At 40.9% G+C, this 20,384-nt stretch overlaps 2 protein-coding genes across 2 annotated transcripts; both read left to right on the top strand.

Annotated features, from left to right (window-relative positions):
- Positions 1–6,678: 6,678 nt before the first annotated feature.
- Positions 6,679–9,766, top strand: LOC149288574 (outer mitochondrial transmembrane helix translocase-like). The gene is made up of 5 exons (XM_089491319.1): positions 6,679–6,762; positions 7,046–7,135; positions 8,617–8,667; positions 9,085–9,218; positions 9,658–9,766. Exons 1-5 carry the CDS (start codon positions 6,679–6,681, stop codon positions 9,764–9,766), a joined length of 468 nt encoding a protein of 155 aa, XP_089347445.1.
- A 1,638-nt stretch (positions 9,767–11,404) lies between these two features.
- On the top strand, positions 11,405–15,869 carry LOC149288573 (outer mitochondrial transmembrane helix translocase-like). Its single transcript, XM_089491318.1, has 9 exons — positions 11,405–11,548; positions 11,852–11,950; positions 12,132–12,252; positions 13,394–13,594; positions 13,751–13,857; positions 14,141–14,230; positions 14,719–14,769; positions 15,187–15,320; positions 15,761–15,869. Exons 1-9 carry the CDS (start codon positions 11,489–11,491, stop codon positions 15,867–15,869), a joined length of 972 nt encoding a protein of 323 aa, XP_089347444.1. The 5' UTR covers positions 11,405–11,488.
- The last annotated feature ends 4,515 nt before the right edge of the window (positions 15,870–20,384 follow it).

Genomic DNA, 20,384 nt, shown 5'->3' with positions numbered 1-20,384 from the left:
TGTTTTGCTCAAAACTTGCTTCTCTCGAAAAATGATTGAACTGAGGTGTCCTTCCCCATGGAACGTGGTAGAATATAGATAGTAAAACAATGACATAGAAATTACTCTGCGCTAAGCAAATATAGCAAAACAAAACAGGATGTTACCATCTCCTCTATGGATAGATGGCTGCAATACAAGAGGTGGCTGAACTTTCTCCAGCAAAGCACTCAGGACCGGTGTTACATCCATCCATAACCAAAACGTTTGAAATATCTCTGATCAGAGCACTATTATTTCTGGCCAAATGTGGTTTAATTTATTTCATAAACAATTTGATTCCAACATCCAGCTTACAGTTACCAAGACCCATATTACCATATATGGAAATATGCAAAGTGGGCAATTGTGATGTCATAATAGCAAAGAAGCTACAAGGCTATAATGCGATAGAAAATGTGAGGATATTACGTTTACAATCTAGACTTAAAAAGTAAATAGACGTATAAAAGTATAGTTTTAAAATTAAAAAAAAAGATTTCGTTTTTTCTTAAATCCACTAGTTTGCTTCTCTATTGTGGTTTAAAAATCAGTAAGCTGTGAACACACAAAGCAGGCAAATTTCAAGTCCTAATAATTATGTTACATGACCATTGTACCACCAGCCACAACAATATTACCATATATGGAAATATGTAAAGTGAGCAAATGTGATGTTTCATTTACTTGAAAATCTAAAGTAGCAGTTGCCAAAAAAGGTTCTTCTGTATTAATGTATTTTTCCTGGCATACAGTGGCAGTACGAGTGGTAATGTCCTTTTCTTAGGGACAAGAAGAATCTAAAGATATAAAAACAATTAAATGCCCCGGAGCCCCTCCTCCTTACCCATAAAGCCGGGGCCGACCGTAGGAAGTCAGTTCTTTTTTTGTCCCTTTCAGGGACGGACAGGTTGGAATCGTCGGTCCGGACAGGAGTCCGGTATTTTCAGCAACTGGTGAGGCGCACGGGTTGCTGCCTTGGGGTTTCGTGAGCCTCCGATTGCTCCCCGGGTGGTAAGCAGAGAGAGGTCTTCCCTCCGTAGCGGTTCGCGTTACGGAGGATGTATTTGATGTCTTCCTTTTGTTGCCAAGGAAGTGGGAGCATGCGCAGTCTGGTGGAACGCACGCCCGGGTGTCGTTGCGTTCCACTGAAGATCCGATCGCGCTACTGAGCATGTGCGAGTCGGATCTTCCGGAGGGCGGCAATTTTAAAATTGCTTATAAAGCGCTTTGCCTGTCTGACTGCTGGAGCTTTCGTCAGTACAGGGCAGCCGTGTCACCAGCCCCCCCACACGGTTCAGAGGTGGTTAGGGTAAGATATTTCTTTATCTTGGCTCTTTCTGATCCTCTTCCCTCCTAAAGAAAAAAAAACAAAAAAAAATTTTTTTTATTTATACGCTTTTTTCTTTTTATCAGATGTCTAGTCCGGTACCATCAGAGAATCCGGATAAGGATAAAAGACCTGCTCCAGCTCCCAAAAAAGCCATTTCTAAAGCTAAACATTTAACATGTTCTGAGTGTGCTACTCCACTGCCTGATGGCTGCTGGAAAAAATTGTGTAACTCATGCTCTGCTGAACAGCTTGCTTCTGAGAAGCGTAAAGACCTACAATCTTTCCTTGGGTGGTTCCAGGAAAATTTGGCTCAGACATTTGAGGCGTTCCAGTTCTCGGCAGCTCAAACCCAGGAGAAAGTCAAGATTGGTTCTACACACAAGCACAAGAGGTCCAGGTATTTCTCTCAATCAGACCTTTCCTCGGGTGAGATCTCCCGGTCCTCTAATTCATCATCAAGTGATAGTTCGGAGGATGAGATGGTTTTTCCTCCCCGTGACCTCCGTAAGTTCACCAAGGAGGTGACTCGTCTACTCCTAGAGGATGATGTAGGAAGAATTAAAGGTTTTCCTGTGCTTCCTAAAGTGGATGACCTTATTGCCAGGGAATGGAAGCACCCTGGGAAGCGAGCTTTCATTTCCAAACAATTTAAGCAGCTGTTCAGGCTTCAGGGGGAATATTCTTGGGAGGATCCCCCCAAAGTGGACGTACAAGTGGCCCAGCTCTCCAAAAAGACTACTCTCCCTATTGGTGAGGTGTCCGGTCTTAAAGACCCTATGGACAGGAGAGCGGAGACTTCATGCAGGCGTATTTTCCAGGCTGCAGGAGCTCAATGTAGGGTGGCGGTGTCCAGTGCAGCAGTGGCTAGGGCCCAGCACATGTGGATTCCAGTTTTGCAAGATCGTCTTGCGGATGATTCTGATTCAGAGATTGCTAGGCTTTTAAAGAACTTAAAGCTTTCTAACAGTTTTTTTGTGGATTCGGCTCATGAATCTCTTAAGCTCTCAGCCAAGAACATGGCATTGTCTTCTGTGTCACGCAGAGCCCTGTGGTTACGGTCCTGGACGGCTGATTCCGCTTCCAAATCTGCTCTCTGTGACTTACCTTTGGAAAGTAAGAAGTTGTTTGGTGCTCCTTTGGAAGACCTTATTAAGCAGATTTCGGATACTAAAAGAGCCTTACCTCAGGATAGAAGACCAAGGTGGAACCGTAGATATCCATATAGGAACCCGAGGCCTTTTTTCCAATCCGCTAGATCTCAGAATTTTCGTGGGCCCTTTGGAGATAAGAAATTCCAAGACCGGCCGAAAAAGCAGGACTAAAGAAAATTCTGACAAAGTGGGAGGACGCCTGCGGCACTTCAGACTCTCCTCCGGCACTCAGATTATTTCAGAGGGTTACTGTAAACCGCTGTACAGAATTTTCGGATGGAGAGTATCACCTCAGTCACACAGGTTCTAAAGGAGGGAGATTTTATGGTCACCTTAGACCTGTAAGACGCATATCTTCATGTCCCGATAGCCGAGGCGTCCAGGAAGTTTCTGAGGTTTGCTCTGTGGGTCAATCAGAGGGTGCATCATTTTCAATTCAAGGCCCTTCCATTCGGTCTGGCATCAGCCCCAAGGGTTTTCACAAAGATCCTTTGTCCTTTGACAGCTCACCTCAGAGAACAGAATATGTCGATCATTCCTGGACGATTGGCTGATCATGGCGGCTTCCCGGGAGAAGTTGTTGTTAGACCTGTCCACAACTATGAAGTTTTTGGAACAACACGGCTGGTTAATAAACAAGCAAAAATCTTGCCTCATTCCTGCTTCCAGGACTCTTTTCCTGGGGTTTTTGGTGGACTCAATGTCCCTTTGCGTTTATCTCCCGCGTCCCAAGCGGATAAAGATAAAACAAGAGATCTCGACACTGCAAAGATGTCCAACTTGTTCTGTCAGGAAGGCTATGAGCGTCCTGGGTCTGCTAACCGCTTCCATCCCGGCGGTACCTTGGGCAAGGTGTCAGCTTCGTCCCTTGCAGTGGCAGATTCTCTCAAACTGGTCCAAGCAAGAAGAGGATCTGGACACTTCCTTCACAATAAGTGGCCAGGTCCTATCCCAATTGAATTGGTGGAAACAGTCAACCCATCTCGCCAGAGGGCTCTCTTTCGACCAAGAAGTTGGATAATTATCACCACAGATGCCTCCGGCCGAGGATGGGGAGCCCATCTTTTTCGAAGGGAAGATTGGGCTCCGGTAGATGTTGTCCGCTCGTCAAATTTCCAAGAGCTGAAGGCAGTTCTTCAGGCTCTCCTGGTCTTCAGGCCCTTCCTAGAGGGTCAGACGGTGAAGATCCAATCAGACAACGCAGCGGCCGTCGCCTATATCAACAAGCAAGGTGGGACGTGGATACGGAGTCTTCAGATCCTGTGTGCAGAAATTAAGGAGTGGTCCCAACTTCATTTGACAGATATTTCGGCAACTCATATCAGAGGCCGCTACAATTTAATTGCGGACGATTTAAGCAGGGCAAAATGGTCACAGACAGAATGGTCTTTGACCCCACAAACCTTCTGCGCTTTGGTGGCACGCTTCGGTCTCCCGGAAGTGGATTTGATGGCGACTCGAAAAAACCACAAGGTCCCGGTGTTCGCGTCCCTCAACAGATGGGATTCGCCTCATTTTCTAGATGGTCTTTCCATGGTGTGGAATTTCTGGTTGGCCTACATCTTCCCGCCAGTGGCTTTGATTCCTCGCGTCCTGCTGAAAATTCGCTACGACAAGGCCAGGGTCTTGGCCATCCTTCCGTACTGGCCCAACAGGAGTTGGTTTGTCCTCCTCAAGCAGTTGACCATCACCTGTTGGGAGCTGCCAATTTCAACACAGTTACTGGAGAACGTCGACCTTCGCCCGGAACTTCTTCAGGTGTTCCGTCTGACAGCCTGGCTGTTGCAAGGCTGATTTTGAGTAACCAGGGTCTGGACGAAGACATCTCAGATTTTCTGTTGACATCGGTCAGAAGTTCAACGTCCAGAATTTATTTCCGGGTGTGGACCAAGTTCCTCCTGTGGTGCTCCGCAAGGCATCTTACGATTTTTCCTCCGTCCATCAACTCCGTCATTCGTTTTTTACAGGAGGGTCTGGCTTTGGGCCTTAGTGTCTCGACCCTTAAAGGGCAGATCTCGGCCCTTAGTAATTTTTTTCTTTCTGATCTGGCCTCTCACATTCTTATTAGGCATTTCTTTAAGGCCGCCACTATTCGACGTCCTCCTAGGAGGTCTTTGTTTCCGTCATGGGATCTTACCGTTGTGCTTCGAGCCCTATGTTCAGCGCCCTTCGAACCTCTGGAGGAAGTGTCCATGAAACTTCTCTCGCTAAAAACGGTTTTTCTAGTGGCTATTACCTCGGCTAGGAGAGTTGGGGAAATCCAGGCTCTTTCCTCCTCTCCGGAGTTCACCGTTTTTCATGATGATAAGGTTGTTCTCCATGTTAAACCTTCGTTTCTCCCTAAGGTCATTTCCAGGACCAGTATTAATCAGCCCTTGGTTCTTCCTACTTTTTTCTGTATCCTTCCTCTCCTGAGGAATTGGCTTGGCACACGTTAGACGTCAAAAGAGCTTTAGAGATTTATATTGATCGGACCTCCTCCATCCGTTCCTCGGACCGTCTGTTTGTCAATTTTTTTGGGCGGTCTGCTGGGAGAGCGGCTTCTAAATCTTCCATTTCCAGATGGCTGGTGGATACCATCTGTATGGCCTACCAGTCCAATGGTCTCACTCTACAATGGCCCATCAGGGCCCATTCCACAAGGGCCATGGCAGCCTCCTGGGCAGAAAAGGCTGCAGCTTCGCCTGAGGACATTTGTAAGGCTGCTACGTGGTCCTCATTCTCCACCTTCGTTCACCATTATCGGCTAGACATCTTCTCCTTCTCTGCGGCGGATTTTGGGCGTAAGGTGCTCCAGGCGGTGGTCTCCTGATATGTTCTCCCCCCCAGTTCCGGGATCTTGCTACATCCCACTCGTACTGCCACTGTATGCCAGGAAAAACGGAAATTTTTTACTCACCGTAAATTCCTTTTTCCTTAATACAGTGGCAGTACAGGTTTCCCTCCCTTCTTGTGATAGAATAAAATGTTTTTGGCAAGCAATTCTGTGTGTGTCTTGTTACTTACTGACTTCCTATGGTCGGCCCCGGCTTTATGGGTAAGGAGGAGGGGCTCCGGGGCATTTAATTGTTTTTATATCTTTAGAAAAGGACATTACCACTCGTACTGCCACTGTATTAAGAAAAAAGGAATTTACGGTGAGTAAAAAAATTCCATTTTTATTTGTCTTTAGAACATGTTTTCTATGGATGTCTTTTCTCGTTATCTGGTTGGGAATCATGTTATCGGCAATATTGTCAAACTGACGGTATTGGGCGCAGCCAGTTATTACACTGCCAAATGGATGATGCATGCCTTCGATTCAACCAGAAAACAGGAACCAGAAGATGAACCTCAGATAGAGGTATGGAACTTTTTTCTTAATAACTTTGACAATAGAGAATACCAGTAAAGTCTATAGAAAGAAGGAGTAACAATGTTCCCTAAAAGATAAAATCCTGTGATTGTAAACGGGATGTACAGATATCAGTATTTACATTAGTTCTCCAAAGCTATGTGCAGTGATCATCCATGAATCTCACCAGGTGGACCTCACACGGGAAAGGGTTTTAATAGCATTGCCTGAAATGTGGTATTCTTGGTGGGATCCTTAGTTAATCATTTTAAAATACGGTAAACTTACTTTTATTCTTTTGGTATCTTGTAGGCTAAAGAACCGATGAGTCAGATTGGAGGAAAAACTGTCAGTCTGACGCAATACGAAATGTGCATCGCCGCACAGTTAGTGGACCCACTCAACATGGAGGTAAGGGAAAAGGTTACATGGAAAGAAATAAACTGGGGAAGGAAGGACCAGGACAGTGAAGAAACCTGTATATATCCTTTTAAACGCCCATTACTTTATAGTGCTATTCCTTTTTGCTTTGTCTAATATTTCTAAGGTTGCATTGTAGAAGCAGTTTTACAATTGTGTTTGTTCCCTGTAGGTGACCTGGAGTGACATCGCAGGTCTTGACAATGTCATCGAAGCCCATCGAATCAGCTGCTGTTTTCTCTTTGGCTGTGAAGCTCCAGCCAACTATCATTTTCATCGATGAAATCGGTAAGTTGCTCTTGGAAGTCACCAATCTCTAGCCATGCCAAATGGTGTATGTATTAGACTTCAATGTGATATTAGGCAACTGGTGCCCAATCAATGGGCATTAATGAGTCTTTTTGTACATTCGAAGTCGTTCCATGAGTGATCATGAAGTGACGGCCATGATGAAAGCCCAGTTCCTAAGCCGTTGGGACGGGCTGGAGACAGGCCACAATTGTCAGGTAATATCTCGTTGGCATTACCTTAAAAAAAATTTATAAGCAAATCTTCCAAACTAGAGTACATTGTTTAGGATTTTAGGCTAGAGAACACACAGATAAGATGTGTATCCAACACTTTAAAAATACAGATTGCGTGCATAAGTGTAGTTCCTAAAGGATTTTTGAGGCTCTGGGATTTGGAGAAGAAACCACACATCATTCATTCTAGATTTATCATATTTTTTCAACACATTTTCCTACCATATAGTACTTCTTATGTTTCACTTTTGTTGTATTTTCATAGGTTATTATCATGGGGGCCACGAACCGACCTCAGGACATCGATCCAGCAATACTGCGGAGGATGCCAGCCAGATTCCTGATTAAGAAACCAGTATGTAACTAAAATGTCTTTTTAAAGGAAATCCTCATGTTAAACTGGTGTATATCCATGTTCTAAATAATCTCAATACATCAACCTGCAAAAAATGTTGCATGACAAATAGAACTTTAGTAAAAAGAGGAGTTGTTTATATTTTAAAACAATGTATACAAAAAACAAAAACTGTCTGCGCTTCTTACCCTAATATAGTTGGCAACAAATATATAAACATAATATAAATGAGAGGTTTTGGTTATATGAATTGGCCAAAGCATAATTAAGCTCACCCGCCACGTCAAGGCACACTCTCAATAGGGTGAGAACCTACTCTCACCTCCTACATAGCTGACACACAAAGCAGTTTATACTGCTACCAAAACCTTATTAATGTGTTGGGGGAGGTGCAATTAAACCTCCTCCCCATTAACCCCTGGACAGCAAGCTGCAACCAGACTGATGAGCCAACAACCTCAAATATGTGCAAACAGGGAAAAGAAAAAATGTCGGTGCGCTAAGCTAGTCACAGGCTCAAATAATACAAATATGTAATACGAGGCCTACCAAACAGGTGTAAGCATGCAGCGAGAAACAGTGTATTGGCTGTACAATGTATACAAAAAACAAAAACTGTCTGCGCTTCTTACCCTAATAAAGTTGGCAACAAATATATAAACATAATATAAATGAGAGGTTTTGGTTATATGAATTGGCCAAAGCATAATTAAGCTGGTTGCAGCTTGCTGTCCAGGGGTTAATGTGGAGGAGGTTTAATTGCACCTCCCCCAACACATTAATAAGGTTTTGGTAGCAGTATAAACTGCTTTGTGTGTCCACTATGTAGGAGGTGAGAGTAGGTTCTCACCCTATTGAGAGTGTGCCTTGACGTGGCGGGTGAGCTTAATTATGCTTTGGCCAATTCATATAACCAAAACCTCTCATTTATATTATGTTTATATATTTGTTGCCAACTTTATTAGGGTAAGAAGCGCAGACAGTTTTTGTTTTTTGTATACATTGTACAGCCAATACACTGTTTCTTGCTGCATGCTTACACCTGTTTGGTAGGCCTCGTATTACATATTTGTATTATTTGAGCCTGTGACTAGCTTAGCGCACCGACATTTTTTCTTTTCCCTGTTTGCACATATTTTAAAACAAACCCATTTTATGACCTGCATTAAACATTTAGTAGCTATTGTATAAATACACAACTTTTACAGCCGGTTTTAAACCAAATCACTATTGTTAAGATAAATAATGAAGATAATTAGAACCTGCGGTTCTCTTAGATAGTGATGTATGGGTCAAATACTACTAATACTAAATGCTACTGAAGAAACAAGGTTATTTAAAGTTTGTTTTAGCCACTCCATAACTATGAATTCTTCATATATTTTCCCATTCCTATACTTCAAAATGCATTCTTGTTGGGATTAACAAGACTAATTATGAATAGTTTTTCTAAAATGCTGTTTTCATCTTTTTTTTCCTAGTCTACGGCACAGCGTCAATCAATTCTCAGTCTCATCTTGGAAAATGAAAATGTAAGCGACTTATACTTTGATATATGTGATTTTTATGTAATGGTTGACTATTCCACCAATGGCCCAAGAACCGTCCTGCTCAGCTGGAACTGCCTCAGATAGTCACCCCTTTCCACAACATACTGTTAAATGTCATAAATCATAAAGCCACCATTCTCTGGCTACTGGTATAATATCAATCTTTTACAAGATTCCTAGGCAATTGCGATCTTTTTACACAATGCATTTTCAGATGGACTCGATTCTTCTCAGTCTTGTTTGACTCTTTTCCTTTCCCTAAATGTTTAGAAAAACACGCCCTTGATTACTCTTTATGAATCTATATCACCCGACTTTGGTCTCTTGGTAGTTTTTTGAACTACACTGGGGAAAATCACCAATTAATTGTCCTTATGTGTCCTAATATGTTTTCTTTAGGTGAATGAAGATGTAGACCTGCGTGAAATTGCCGACTACACCGATGGATTCTCAGGAAGTGATCTGAGGGAAATATGCCGCGATGCCGCTCTGCTTTCCCTCAAAGAATATGCAGACAGCCATTCAGACGATGGGTATGTGTCACCTCTCTCTCTCTTATATTCATGTATTGCATATGAAACCCCTATGTAATGTTTTTTGGCTAATGGTAAACGTAAGAAAAGCCTTTGTGTCCAGTGACACAAAATACTGACGTGACAAAGTCAAAGCAAGATGTGCCATTTTGACATAGTAAGTGCGTGTTATGGAGCACACACTCTGTCCTTCTCAGAGGAGAAACCCACATAGACCTCCTGTTTTTTTTTGTCCCACTGAATGATTGAGTGAATACAGTCCAGAGAACTTTACAACTTCATATTGTAGAGTTGGCTCCACCAAGTGAATCATTGTATCATTTCTCAGCATCTTCACACTTTGTAAACTCAACTCGCAGTAAGTTAGATTTCAGAGTGACAATGAGCTGATAACAAAACTATGCCCACTGACAAGCTATTTTTATTTCTTCTTTTCCAGCTTTTGTCAGGATAGTGTAAAAATAGGACGGCTCCACTTACATAAGGCAATAGAAAGAATGTGCATGTTCCAGGAGCCAATGAGCCAGGGAATCGACATGCTGTCCTAATACACGAAGCCTAATGGATTTAGAGATAACCAAGACGTATTGGTTCTCAAGTTGGACTCATAGGATTATTATTAGTAATAGTATTGTTAGTTGTAAGTTGTAAGTTGTAGTTTGAATAAAGTAGGTTAAGGCCAAGGGCAGTGTTATCTTTCTGTTTAAGGTTGTGTGTGTGTGTCTTCTACAGAATAGTGTGAATAGTTTTCCTCTTAAGACGCTTAAGTCAATAACAGAGCTGCATTTCTCATGTGTGTATGAGGACAAGGGTATGTACTTATGTTATAGGTTTACAGGGAAAAGAAAAGCTATGCGTGGTAGCATTTCATTGTACAGGGCAAGAAAATTAGCAGTCTGCTTTTCGTCCAACATCTATTTTTATCTCATTTATTTAACTTGAACCATCATTATTTGCATCTTTGAATTGATTTTTTAATGATCAGTAAGCTGTAAACATGCAGGCCACACCTACATTGCCATATATGGAAAATATGTAAATCAGGGATGTTATGTCATAATAGTTAACTTGCACGGTCTTGACTTTACTCTAAGCCACGCCCATATCACCATATATGGAAAACATGCAAAGCAGGCAACTATGATGTCATAATAGCTAGGCTATAAAACCCCGGTGCCTGCAGTCACTGTGCCCTCATTCACACAGTGATTGTTCATAGACGAGGACCTCAGAGAGAAGGAGAAGCTACAGGACTGTAGCTTCTTAGGAAAAGTATGTATACCCTAAATTATAAATGCACATAATCTAACATAGACCATAAGTCAAATGTATAGTTATATTATAAAAAGATAAAGGGATTTAGATAGTATTGTTTTGCTCAAAACTTGCTTCTCTGTTGTGGTCGAAAAATGATTGAACTGAGGTGTCCTTCCCCATGGAACGTGGTAGAATATAGATAGTAAAACAATGACATAGAAATTACTCTGCGCTAAGCAAATATGGCAAAACAAAACAGGATGTTATCATCTCCTCTATGGATAGATGGCTGCAATACAAGAGGTGGCTGAACTTTCTCCAGCAAAGCACTCAGGACCGGAGTTACATCTATCCATAACCAAAACGTTTGAAATATCTCTGATCAGAGCGCTATTATTTCTGGCCAAATGGGGTTTAATTTATTTCATAATCAATTTGATTCCAACATCCAGCTTACAGTTACCAAGACCCATATTACCATATAAGAAAATATGCAAAGTGGGCAATTGTGATGTCATAATAGCAAAGAAGCTGCAAGGCTATAATGCGATAGAAAATGTGAGGATATTACGTTTACAATCTAGACTTAAAAAGTAAATAGAAGTATAAAAGTATAGTTTTAAAATTAAGAAAAGGTTTTGGAAGATTTCGTTTTTTCTTAAACCCACTAGTTTGCTTCTCTATTGTGGTTTAAAAATCAGTAAGCTGTGAACACACAAAGCAGGTAAATTTCAAGTCCTAATAATTATGTGACATGACCACTGTACCACCAGCCACAGCAATATTACCATATATGGAAATATGTAAAGTGAGCAAATGTGATGTTTCATTTACTTGAAAATCTAAAGTAGCAGTTGTCAAAAAAGGTTCTTATGTATTAATGTATTTTTATTTGTCTTTAGAACATGTTTTCTATGGATGTCTTTTCTCGTTATCTGGTTGGGAATCATGTTATCGGCAATATTGTCAAACTGACGGTATTGGGCGCAGCCAGTTATTACACCGCCAAATGGATGATGCATGCCTTCGATTCAACCAGAAAACCGGAACCAGAAGATGAACCTCAGATAGAGGTATGGAACTTTTTTCTTAATAACTTTGACAACAGAGAATACTAGTTAAGTCTATAGAAAGAAGGGGTAACAATGTTCCCTAAAAGATAAAATCCTGTGATTGTAAACGGGATCTACAGATATCAGTATTTACATTAGTTCTCCAAAGCTATGTGCAGTGATCATCCATGAATCTCACCAGGTGGACCTCACACGGGAAAGGGTTTTAATAGCATTGCCTGAGATGTGGTATTCTTGGTGGGATCCTTAGTTAATCATTTTAAAATACGGTAAACTTACTTTTATTCTTTTGGTATCTTGTAGGCTAAACAACCGATGAGACAGATTGGAGGAAAAACTGTCAGTCTGACGCAATACGAAATGTGCATCGCCGCACAGTTAGTGGACCCACTCAACATGGAGGTAAGGGAAAAGGTTACATGGAAAGAAGTAAACTGGGGAAGGAAGGACCAGGACAGTGAAGAAACCTGTATATATCCTTTTAAACCCCCATTACTTTATAGTGCTATTCCTTTTTGCTTTGTCTAACATTTCTAAGGTTGCATTGTAGAAGCAGTTTTACAATTGTGTTTGTTCCCTGTAGGTGACCTGGAGTGACATCGCAGGTCTTGACAATGTCATCGAGGCCCTAATAACCAGCGTCATCCTCCCTATAAGAAAGAGACACCTGTTTCCAAAATCCAGGCTGATGCAGCCTCCTAAAGGTATTACTCAAACCCTGTATGCGGGACTTTTTGGGTTGAATCTGTTTCACTTATGAAGGCTGAAGGCTCCCATTCATGACTTATTTTATATGTACAAAGATTATCTATATGGAAGCAATTTCGTGAGCCACAAGGCTGTCCAATTCTGGCCCTCAGGCAGTTACCGTCAGGATATCCTTAGACTCGGTTGAGTTATAGACAAACCCGCTCTATTCACCAGTAAATTGAAAGTACATTTTATCTGTACTTCTTTTTACCTGTAGCTGATTGTGCTGTTTGCGCTCACTGCAAGGGAGTTAACATAATGGTATCTCTATCTGGGCAGGTTTCTTTGCAGTTAGGCTGTTTAATTATATCTAGATAGGTTAGTAACTGTGTAGTTATGAGAGGTGGCAAACAAAAGGCACAAAAAAGCACAGAAATAAGTAAATGAGGTGCAAAAACTCTCAACCTGTGCGTAACAGGTAGCAGAAAATGTATTTGTAGGCGGTGCAAAATATAAGCGTAAACTATAAAATCTGATACCTGAAGTAAAAAAGTAGAAATCTACTTTAACATAATATAAAAAGGACGTGGTACAGAATTTACGAGTCACTCAGGTAAATGTTGCAGAGAAGTAGACGGTGTTACTGCGATCAACAATGATTCGGCTTGGTAGCCTTTGTCAGGGGTAATCTGCAGAGTGACTTGGAGTGGTGCCAGTTCTTCTTTTTTGTCCCTGTTATATTATGTTACAATACATTTTGACTTTTTAGCTTGGCATAAGATTGCTGCGGTATCATTTATTTGTATTATAGTATGCACCTCCAAGAAATACTTTCAAATATTTGAAAGGTTATACATTCTTGCTAAACAAAACACCAAAAGGATGTTTTTTTTTTTTTGTGTTTTTTTTTTGGGGGGGGGGGATTATTTCTTTGTAATGCTTTCTTTCAAACTTATATAATTAACTATTAGAAGCTCTTCCTCCAGACTGCAATATGCAGAAATGTGCTTGATCAGAGGCTATCTTCACTTGGTACCCTTTATATTTTTAAGCAGATTGAATTACTGGAGCCTTTAAATACATTATTTTAATATTGTTTAATTACTAAAGGTACTTCTATTGTATAAATAAAATCATGCACTGTTTTTTATACAGGTGTCCTTCTTTATGGACCTCCAGGTTGTGGAAAGACCCTTATTGCCAAAGCCACAGCCAAAGAAGCCGGATGCCGGTTTATTAATCTCCAGCCATCCACCCTGACCAACAAGTGGTATGGAGAGTCTGAGAAACTAGCAGCTGCTGTTTTCTCTTTGGCTGTGAAGCTCCAGCCAACTATCATTTTCATCGATGAAATCGGTAAGTTGCTCTTGGAAGTCACCAATCTCTAGCCATGCCGAATGGTGTATGTATTAGACTTCAATGTGATATTAGACAACTGGTGCCCAATCAATGGGCATTAATGAGTCTTTTTGTACATTCATCATGCTTGACTTTTTCTTTCTCTCCACCTAGACTCTTTCCTTCGAAGTCGTTCCATGAGTGACCATGAAGTGACGGCCATGATGAAAGCCCAGTTCCTAAGCCGTTGGGACGGGCTGGAGACAGGCCACAATTGTCAGGTAATATCTCGTTGGCATTACCTTAAAATTTTTTAGAAGCAAATCTTCCAAACTAGAGTACATTGTTTAGGATTTTAAGCTAGAGAACACACAGATAAGATGTGTATTCAACACTTTAAAAATACAGATTGCGTGCATAAGTGTAGTTCCTAAAGGATTTTTGAGGCTCTGGGATTTGGAGAAGAAACCACACATCATTCATTCTAGATTTATCATATTTTTTCAACACATTTTTCCCACCATATAGTATTTCTTATGTTTCACTTTTGTTGTATTTTCATAGGTTATTATCATGGGGGCCACTAACCGACCTCAGGACATCGATCCAGCAATACTGCGGAGGATGCCAGCCAGATTCCTGATTAAGAAACCAGTATGTAACTAAAATGTCTTTTTAAAGGAAATCCTCATGTTAAACTGATGTATATCCATGTTCTAAATAATCTCAATACATCAACCTGCAAAAAATGTTGCATGACAAATAGAACTTTAGTAAAAAGAGGAGTTGTTTATATTTTAATACAAACCCATTTTATGACCTGCATTAAACATTTAGTAGCTATTGTATAAATACACAACTTTTACAGACGGTTTTAAACCAAATCACTATTGTTAAGATAAATAATGAAGATAATTAGAACTTGCGGTTCTCTTAGATAGTGATGTATGGGTCAAATACTACTAATACTAAATGCTACTGAAGAAACAAGGTTATTTAAAGTTTGTTTTAGCCACTCCATAACTATGAATTCTTCATATATTTTCCCATTCCTATACTTCAAAATGCATTCTTGTTGGGATTAACAAGACTAATTATGAATAGTTTTTCTAAAATGCTGTTTTCATCTTTTTTTTTTCTAGTCTACGGCACAGCGTCAATCAATTCTCAGTCTCATCTTGGAAAATGAAAATGTAAGCGACTTATACTTTGATATATGTGATTTTTATGTAATGGTTGACTATTCCACCAATGGCCCAAGAACCGTCCTGCTCAGCTGGAACTGCCTCAGATAGTCACCTCTTTCCACAACATACTGTTAAATGTCAAAAATCATAAAGCCACCATTCTCTGGCTACTGGTATAATATCAATCTTTTACAAGAATCCTAGGCAATTGCGATCCTTTTACACAATGTATTTTCAGTTGGACTCGATTCTTCTCAGTCTTGTTTGACTCTTTTCCTTTCCCTAAATGTTTAGAAAAACACGCCCTTGTTTACTCCTTATGAATCTATATCACCCGGCTTTGGTCTCTTGGTAGTTATTTGAATTACACTGGGGAAAATCACCAATTCATTGTCCTTATGTGTCCTAATATGTTTTCTTTAGGTGAATGAAGATGTAGACCTGCGTGAAATTGCCGACTACACCGATGGATTCTCAGGAAGTGATCTGAGGGAAATATGCCACGATGCCGCTCTGCTTTCCCTCAAAGAATATGCAGACAGCCATTCAGACGATGGGTATGTGTCACCTCTCTCTCTCTCTTATATTCATGTATTGCATATGAAACCCCTATGTAATGTTTTTTGGCTAATGGTAAACGTAAGAAAAGCCTTTGTGTCCAGTGACACAAAATACTGACGTGACAAAGTCAAAGCAAGATGTGCCATTTTGACATAGTAAATGCGTGTTATGGAGCACACACTCTGTCCTTCTCAGAGGAGAAACCCACATAGACCTCCTGTTTTTTTTGTCCCACTGAATGATTGAGTGAATACAGTCCAGAGAACTTTACAACTTCATATTGTTGAGTTGGCTCTACCAAGTGAATCATTGTATCATTTCTCAGCATCTTCACACTTTGTAAACTCAACTTGCAGTAAGTTAGATTTCAGAGTGACAATGAGCTGATAACAAAACTATGCCCACTGACAAGCTATTTTTATTTCTTCTTTTCCAGCTTTTGTCAGGATAGTGTAAAAATAGGACGGCTCCACTTACATAAGGCAATAGAAAGAATGTGCATGTTCCAGGAGCCAATGAGCCAGGGAATCGACATGCTGTCCTAATACACGAAGCCTAATGGATTTAGAGATAACCAAGACGTATTGGTTCTCAAGTTGGACTCATAGGATTATTATTAGTAATAGTATTGTTAGTTATAAGTTGTAAGTTGTAGTTTGAATAAAGTAGGTTAAGGCCAAGGGCAGTGTTATCTTTCTGTTTAAGGTTACATAGTTACATAGCTACATAGGCTGAAAAAAGACATGCGTCCATCAAGTTCAGCCTTTCCTATATCTGTTAATTTATTGCTGTTTGATCCAAAAGAAGGCAAAAAACCCCGGCTTCACTCTTTCTAATTTTGCACTAACCAGGGAAAAAAAATTCCTTCTTGACCCCAAAATGGCAGTCAGATTTCTCCTTGGATCAATAAGCTGTTTCCCCATAATTAAAGATTATATCCCCGAATATTATGTTTTTCCAGGTATCCATCCAGTTGCAGTTTAAACGTCTGTACAGACTCTGAAAAAACTACCTCTGCAGGCAGAGAATTCCACATCCTTATTGTCCTTACTGTAAAAAACCCTTTCCTCTGATTTAGTCTAAATCTCCTTTCTTCCAGTCTAAATGCATGACCACGTGTCCTGTGCATAGTCCTGTTTATGAACAGATTTCCACACAATGGTTTGTATTGGCCCCGAATATATTTATATAACGTTATCATATCCCCTCTGAGGCGACGTTTTTCTAAACTAAACAGATTTAAATTAGTTAACCTTTCTTCATAACTATAGTGCTCCATTCCTTTTATTAATTTTGTAGCCCGCCTCTGCACCCTTTCTAGTGCTATGATATCCTTCTTTAGAATAGGTGCCCAAAATTGCACAGCATATTCAAGGTGCGGCCTTACCATTGATTTATACAGAGGCAAAATTATATCTTTATTCCGCGACTTGATGCCCCTTTTTATACACGACAATACCTTACTGGCCTTAGCAACCGCAGACTGACACTGCACATTGTTGCCTAGTTTGTTGTCTATAACAATTCCCAAATCCTCCTCATTTGTCATTACCCCTAATTCACTACCGTTTAGGGTGTAGGTTGCTTGTGCATTCGCTACCCCGAAGTGCATAACTATACATTTATCTACATTGAATTTCATCTGCCATTTGAGTGCCCAGTCCCCCAGTCTATCTAGATCCCTCTGCAGCACAGTAATATCCTGCTCGCCCTGTATAACTTTACCTAGTTTTGTGTCATCTGCAAATACAGAAACATGACTTTCAATGCCTCCTGCCAGGTCATTTATAAATAAGTTGAATAAAATTGGTCCCAGAACAGAACCCTGAGGGACACCACTTACCACTTTTGACCAGCTTGAAAATTTACCATTTATAACAACTCTCTGTTCTCTACCTCTAAGCCAGGGGTGGGCAATTAATTTTCCCATGGGGCCACATGAGAAATTGGAATGGTTTTAGAGGGCCAGACCTCTACAAACTACAAACTCCGAAGCCTTGTCCATTTTGTTAACTTATGTGCTGTTTAATAAAGTTATTCAAGCCTACGTCATTGGTAGAGGTGCTTGAATAAGTAAGGCCTGAATAACTATTAGCACAGCACAGAAGTGAACAAAATGAACAAGGCTTCGGAGTGCATACCGTATTTTTCGCTCTATAAGACGCACCTGCTGATAAGACGCACCTAGATTTTAGAGGAGAAAAAAAAGGAAAAAATATTTTGAGCTAAAAAATGGGCTAAAATATTTATTACAATAACTGAATAAGCTATGAACACAGTAAGACACACGCAGTAAGACACACACAGACACAGTAAGACACACACAGACACAGTAAGACACACACAGACACAGTGAGACACACACAGACACAGTGAGACACACACAGACACAGTGAGACACACACAGACACAGTGAGACACACACAGACACAGTGAGACACACACAGACACAGTAAGACACACACAGACACAGTGAGACACACACAGATACAGTAAGACACACACAGACACAGTGAGACACACACACACAGTAAGACACACACAGACACAGTAAGACACAGTGAGACACACACAGACACAGTGAGACACACACAGACACAGTGAGACACACACAGACACAGTGAGACACACACAGACACAGTAAGACACACACAGACACAGTGAGACACACACAGACACAGTGAGACACACACAGACACAGTGAGACACACACAGACACAGTGAGACACACACAGACACAGTAAGATACACACACACACAGTAAGACACACACACACAAACACAGTAAGACACACACACACAGTAAGACCTCCCTCCCTAACCCCCCTTCTCAGTATCTCCCCTCTAACTCCCTAACCCCCCCTTCTCAGTATCTCCCCTCTAACTCCCTAACCCCCCCTTCTCAGTATCTCCCCTCTAACTCCCTAACCCCCCCTTCTCAGGATCTCCCCCCCCCCGCCCCGGTCACTTACCTTAAACTCCTGTGTTGGAAGCGTGAGGCGTTTGTCTCGGGTGCCGGCGCTTCACTGCTGATCGCCGGCGTCTGACGTCATATGCCGGCGCCCAGCGTAAAGCGCCGGCACCCGAGACAAACGCTTCCAACACAGGAGTTTAAGGTAAGTGACCGGGGCGGGGGGGGACACCGGACTCATTGGTGAGTCACCAGGACACTCTTTGCGGGCCGGTCCGAGCTATTCAGCGGGCCGGATGTGGCCCGCGGGCCGTGCTTTGCCCAGGTCTGCTCTAAGCCAATGTTCTACCCAAGAACAAGAATTTGCATCTAGGCCAATTTCTTTCAGTTTGAATACTAACCTATTGTGTGGAACCGTGTCAAACGCCTTGGCAAAATCCAAGTAGATTACATCCACTGCAACACCCTGATCTACACTTCTACTTACTTCTTCGTAGAATGCAATTAAATTAGTTTGACAGGACCTAGGTTTCATAAAACCATGCTGATTTATGCTAATAATACTATTCTTCCCAAGGAATTCTTCAATATTATCCCTAAACAGCCCTTCAAATACTTTCCCAGCAACGGAAGTTAGGCTCACAGGTCTATAATTTCCGGGCACAGAGTTGGAACCCTTTTTGAAAATAGGAACCACATCTGCCTTCCTCCAATCCTCTGGTACAATTCCTGAAAGAAAAGAATCCCGAAAGATTGGAGACAGAGGTTCACTTATTTCCTGACACAGCTCCTTAAGTACTCGTGGGTGAATACCGTCAGGCCCTGGAGCCTTGTTAAAGGTTGTGTGTGTGTCTTCTACAGAATAGTGTGAATAGTTTTCCTCTTAAGACGCTTAAGTCAATAACAGAGCTGCATTTCTCATGTGTGTATGAGGACAAGGGTATGTACTTATGTTATAGGTTTACAGGGAAAAGAAAAGCTATGCGTGGTAGCATTTCATTGTACAGGGCAAGAAAATTAGCAGTCTGCTTTTCGTCCAACATCTATTTTTATCTCATTTATTTAACTTGAACCATCATTATTTGCATCTTTGAATTGATTTTTTAATGATCAGTAAGCTGTAAACATGCAGGCCACACCTACATTGCCATATATGGAAAATATGTAAATCAGGCATGTTATGTCATAATAGTTAACTTGCACGGTCTTGACTTTACTCTAAGCCACGCCCATATCACCATATATGGAAAACATGCAAAGCAGGCAACTATGATGTCATAATAGCTAGGCTATAAAACCCTGGTGCCTGCAGTCACTGTGCCCTCATTCACACAGTGATTGTTCATAGACGAGGACCTCAGAGAGAAGGAGAAGCTACAGGACTGTAGCTTCTTAGGAAAAGTATGTATACCCTAAATTATAAATGCACATAATCTAACATAGACCATAAGTCAAATGTATAGTTATATTATAAAAAGATAAAGGGATTTAGATAGTATTGTTTTGCTCAAAACTTGCTTCTCTGTTGTGGTCGAAAAATGATTGAACTGAGGTGTCCTTCCCCATGGAACGTGGTAGAATATAGATAGTAAAACAATGACATAGAAATTACTCTGCGCTAAGCAAATATGGCAAAACAAAACAGGATGTTATCATCTCCTCTATGGATAGATGGCTGCAATACAAGAGGTGGCTGAACTTTCTCCAGCAAAGCACTCAGGACCGGTGTTACATCCATCCATAACCAAAACGTTTGAAATATCTCTGATCAGAGCGCTATTATTTCTGGCCAAAAGTGGTTTAATTTATTTCATAAACAATTTGATTCCAACATCCAGCTTACAGTTACCAAGACCCATATTACCATATAAGAAAATATGCAAAGTGGGCAATTGTGATGTCATAATAGCAAAGAAGCTGCAAGGCTATAATGCGATAGAAAATGTGAGGATATTGCGTTTACAATCTAGACTTAAAAAGTAAATAGAAGTATAAAAGTATAGTTTTAAAATTAAGAAAAGGTTTTGGAAGATTTCGTTTTTTCTTAAACCCACTAGTTTGCTTCTCTTTTGGGGTTTAAAAATCAGTAAGCTGTGAACACACAAAGCAGGCAAATTTCAAGTCCTAATAATTATGTTACATGACCACT

This window comes from Sceloporus occidentalis, unplaced genomic scaffold (genome assembly GCF_023333645.1).
Source record: "Sceloporus occidentalis isolate IW3139 unplaced genomic scaffold, rSceOcc1.0.p SCAF_50, whole genome shotgun sequence".
NCBI lineage: Eukaryota > Metazoa > Chordata > Lepidosauria > Squamata > Phrynosomatidae > Sceloporus > Sceloporus occidentalis.
This window is presented reverse-complemented; position numbering and strand designations above follow the sequence as displayed.

Coding starts and splice junctions, on each gene's coding strand:
- LOC149288574 (XM_089491319.1), top strand. CDS start 6,679: ATGAGTGATCATGAAGTGACGGCCATGATGAAAGCCCAGTTCCTAAGC. Junction 7,136..8,616: donor GATTCCTGATTAAGAAACCA/GTATGTAACTAA, acceptor TTTTTTTCCTAG/TCTACGGCACAGCGTCAATC. Junction 8,668..9,084: donor TCATCTTGGAAAATGAAAAT/GTAAGCGACTTA, acceptor TGTTTTCTTTAG/GTGAATGAAGATGTAGACCT.
- LOC149288573 (XM_089491318.1), top strand. CDS start 11,489: ATGATGCATGCCTTCGATTCAACCAGAAAACCGGAACCAGAAGATGAA. Junction 12,253..13,393: donor GCTGATGCAGCCTCCTAAAG/GTATTACTCAAA, acceptor TTTTTTATACAG/GTGTCCTTCTTTATGGACCT. Junction 14,231..14,718: donor GATTCCTGATTAAGAAACCA/GTATGTAACTAA, acceptor TTTTTTTTCTAG/TCTACGGCACAGCGTCAATC.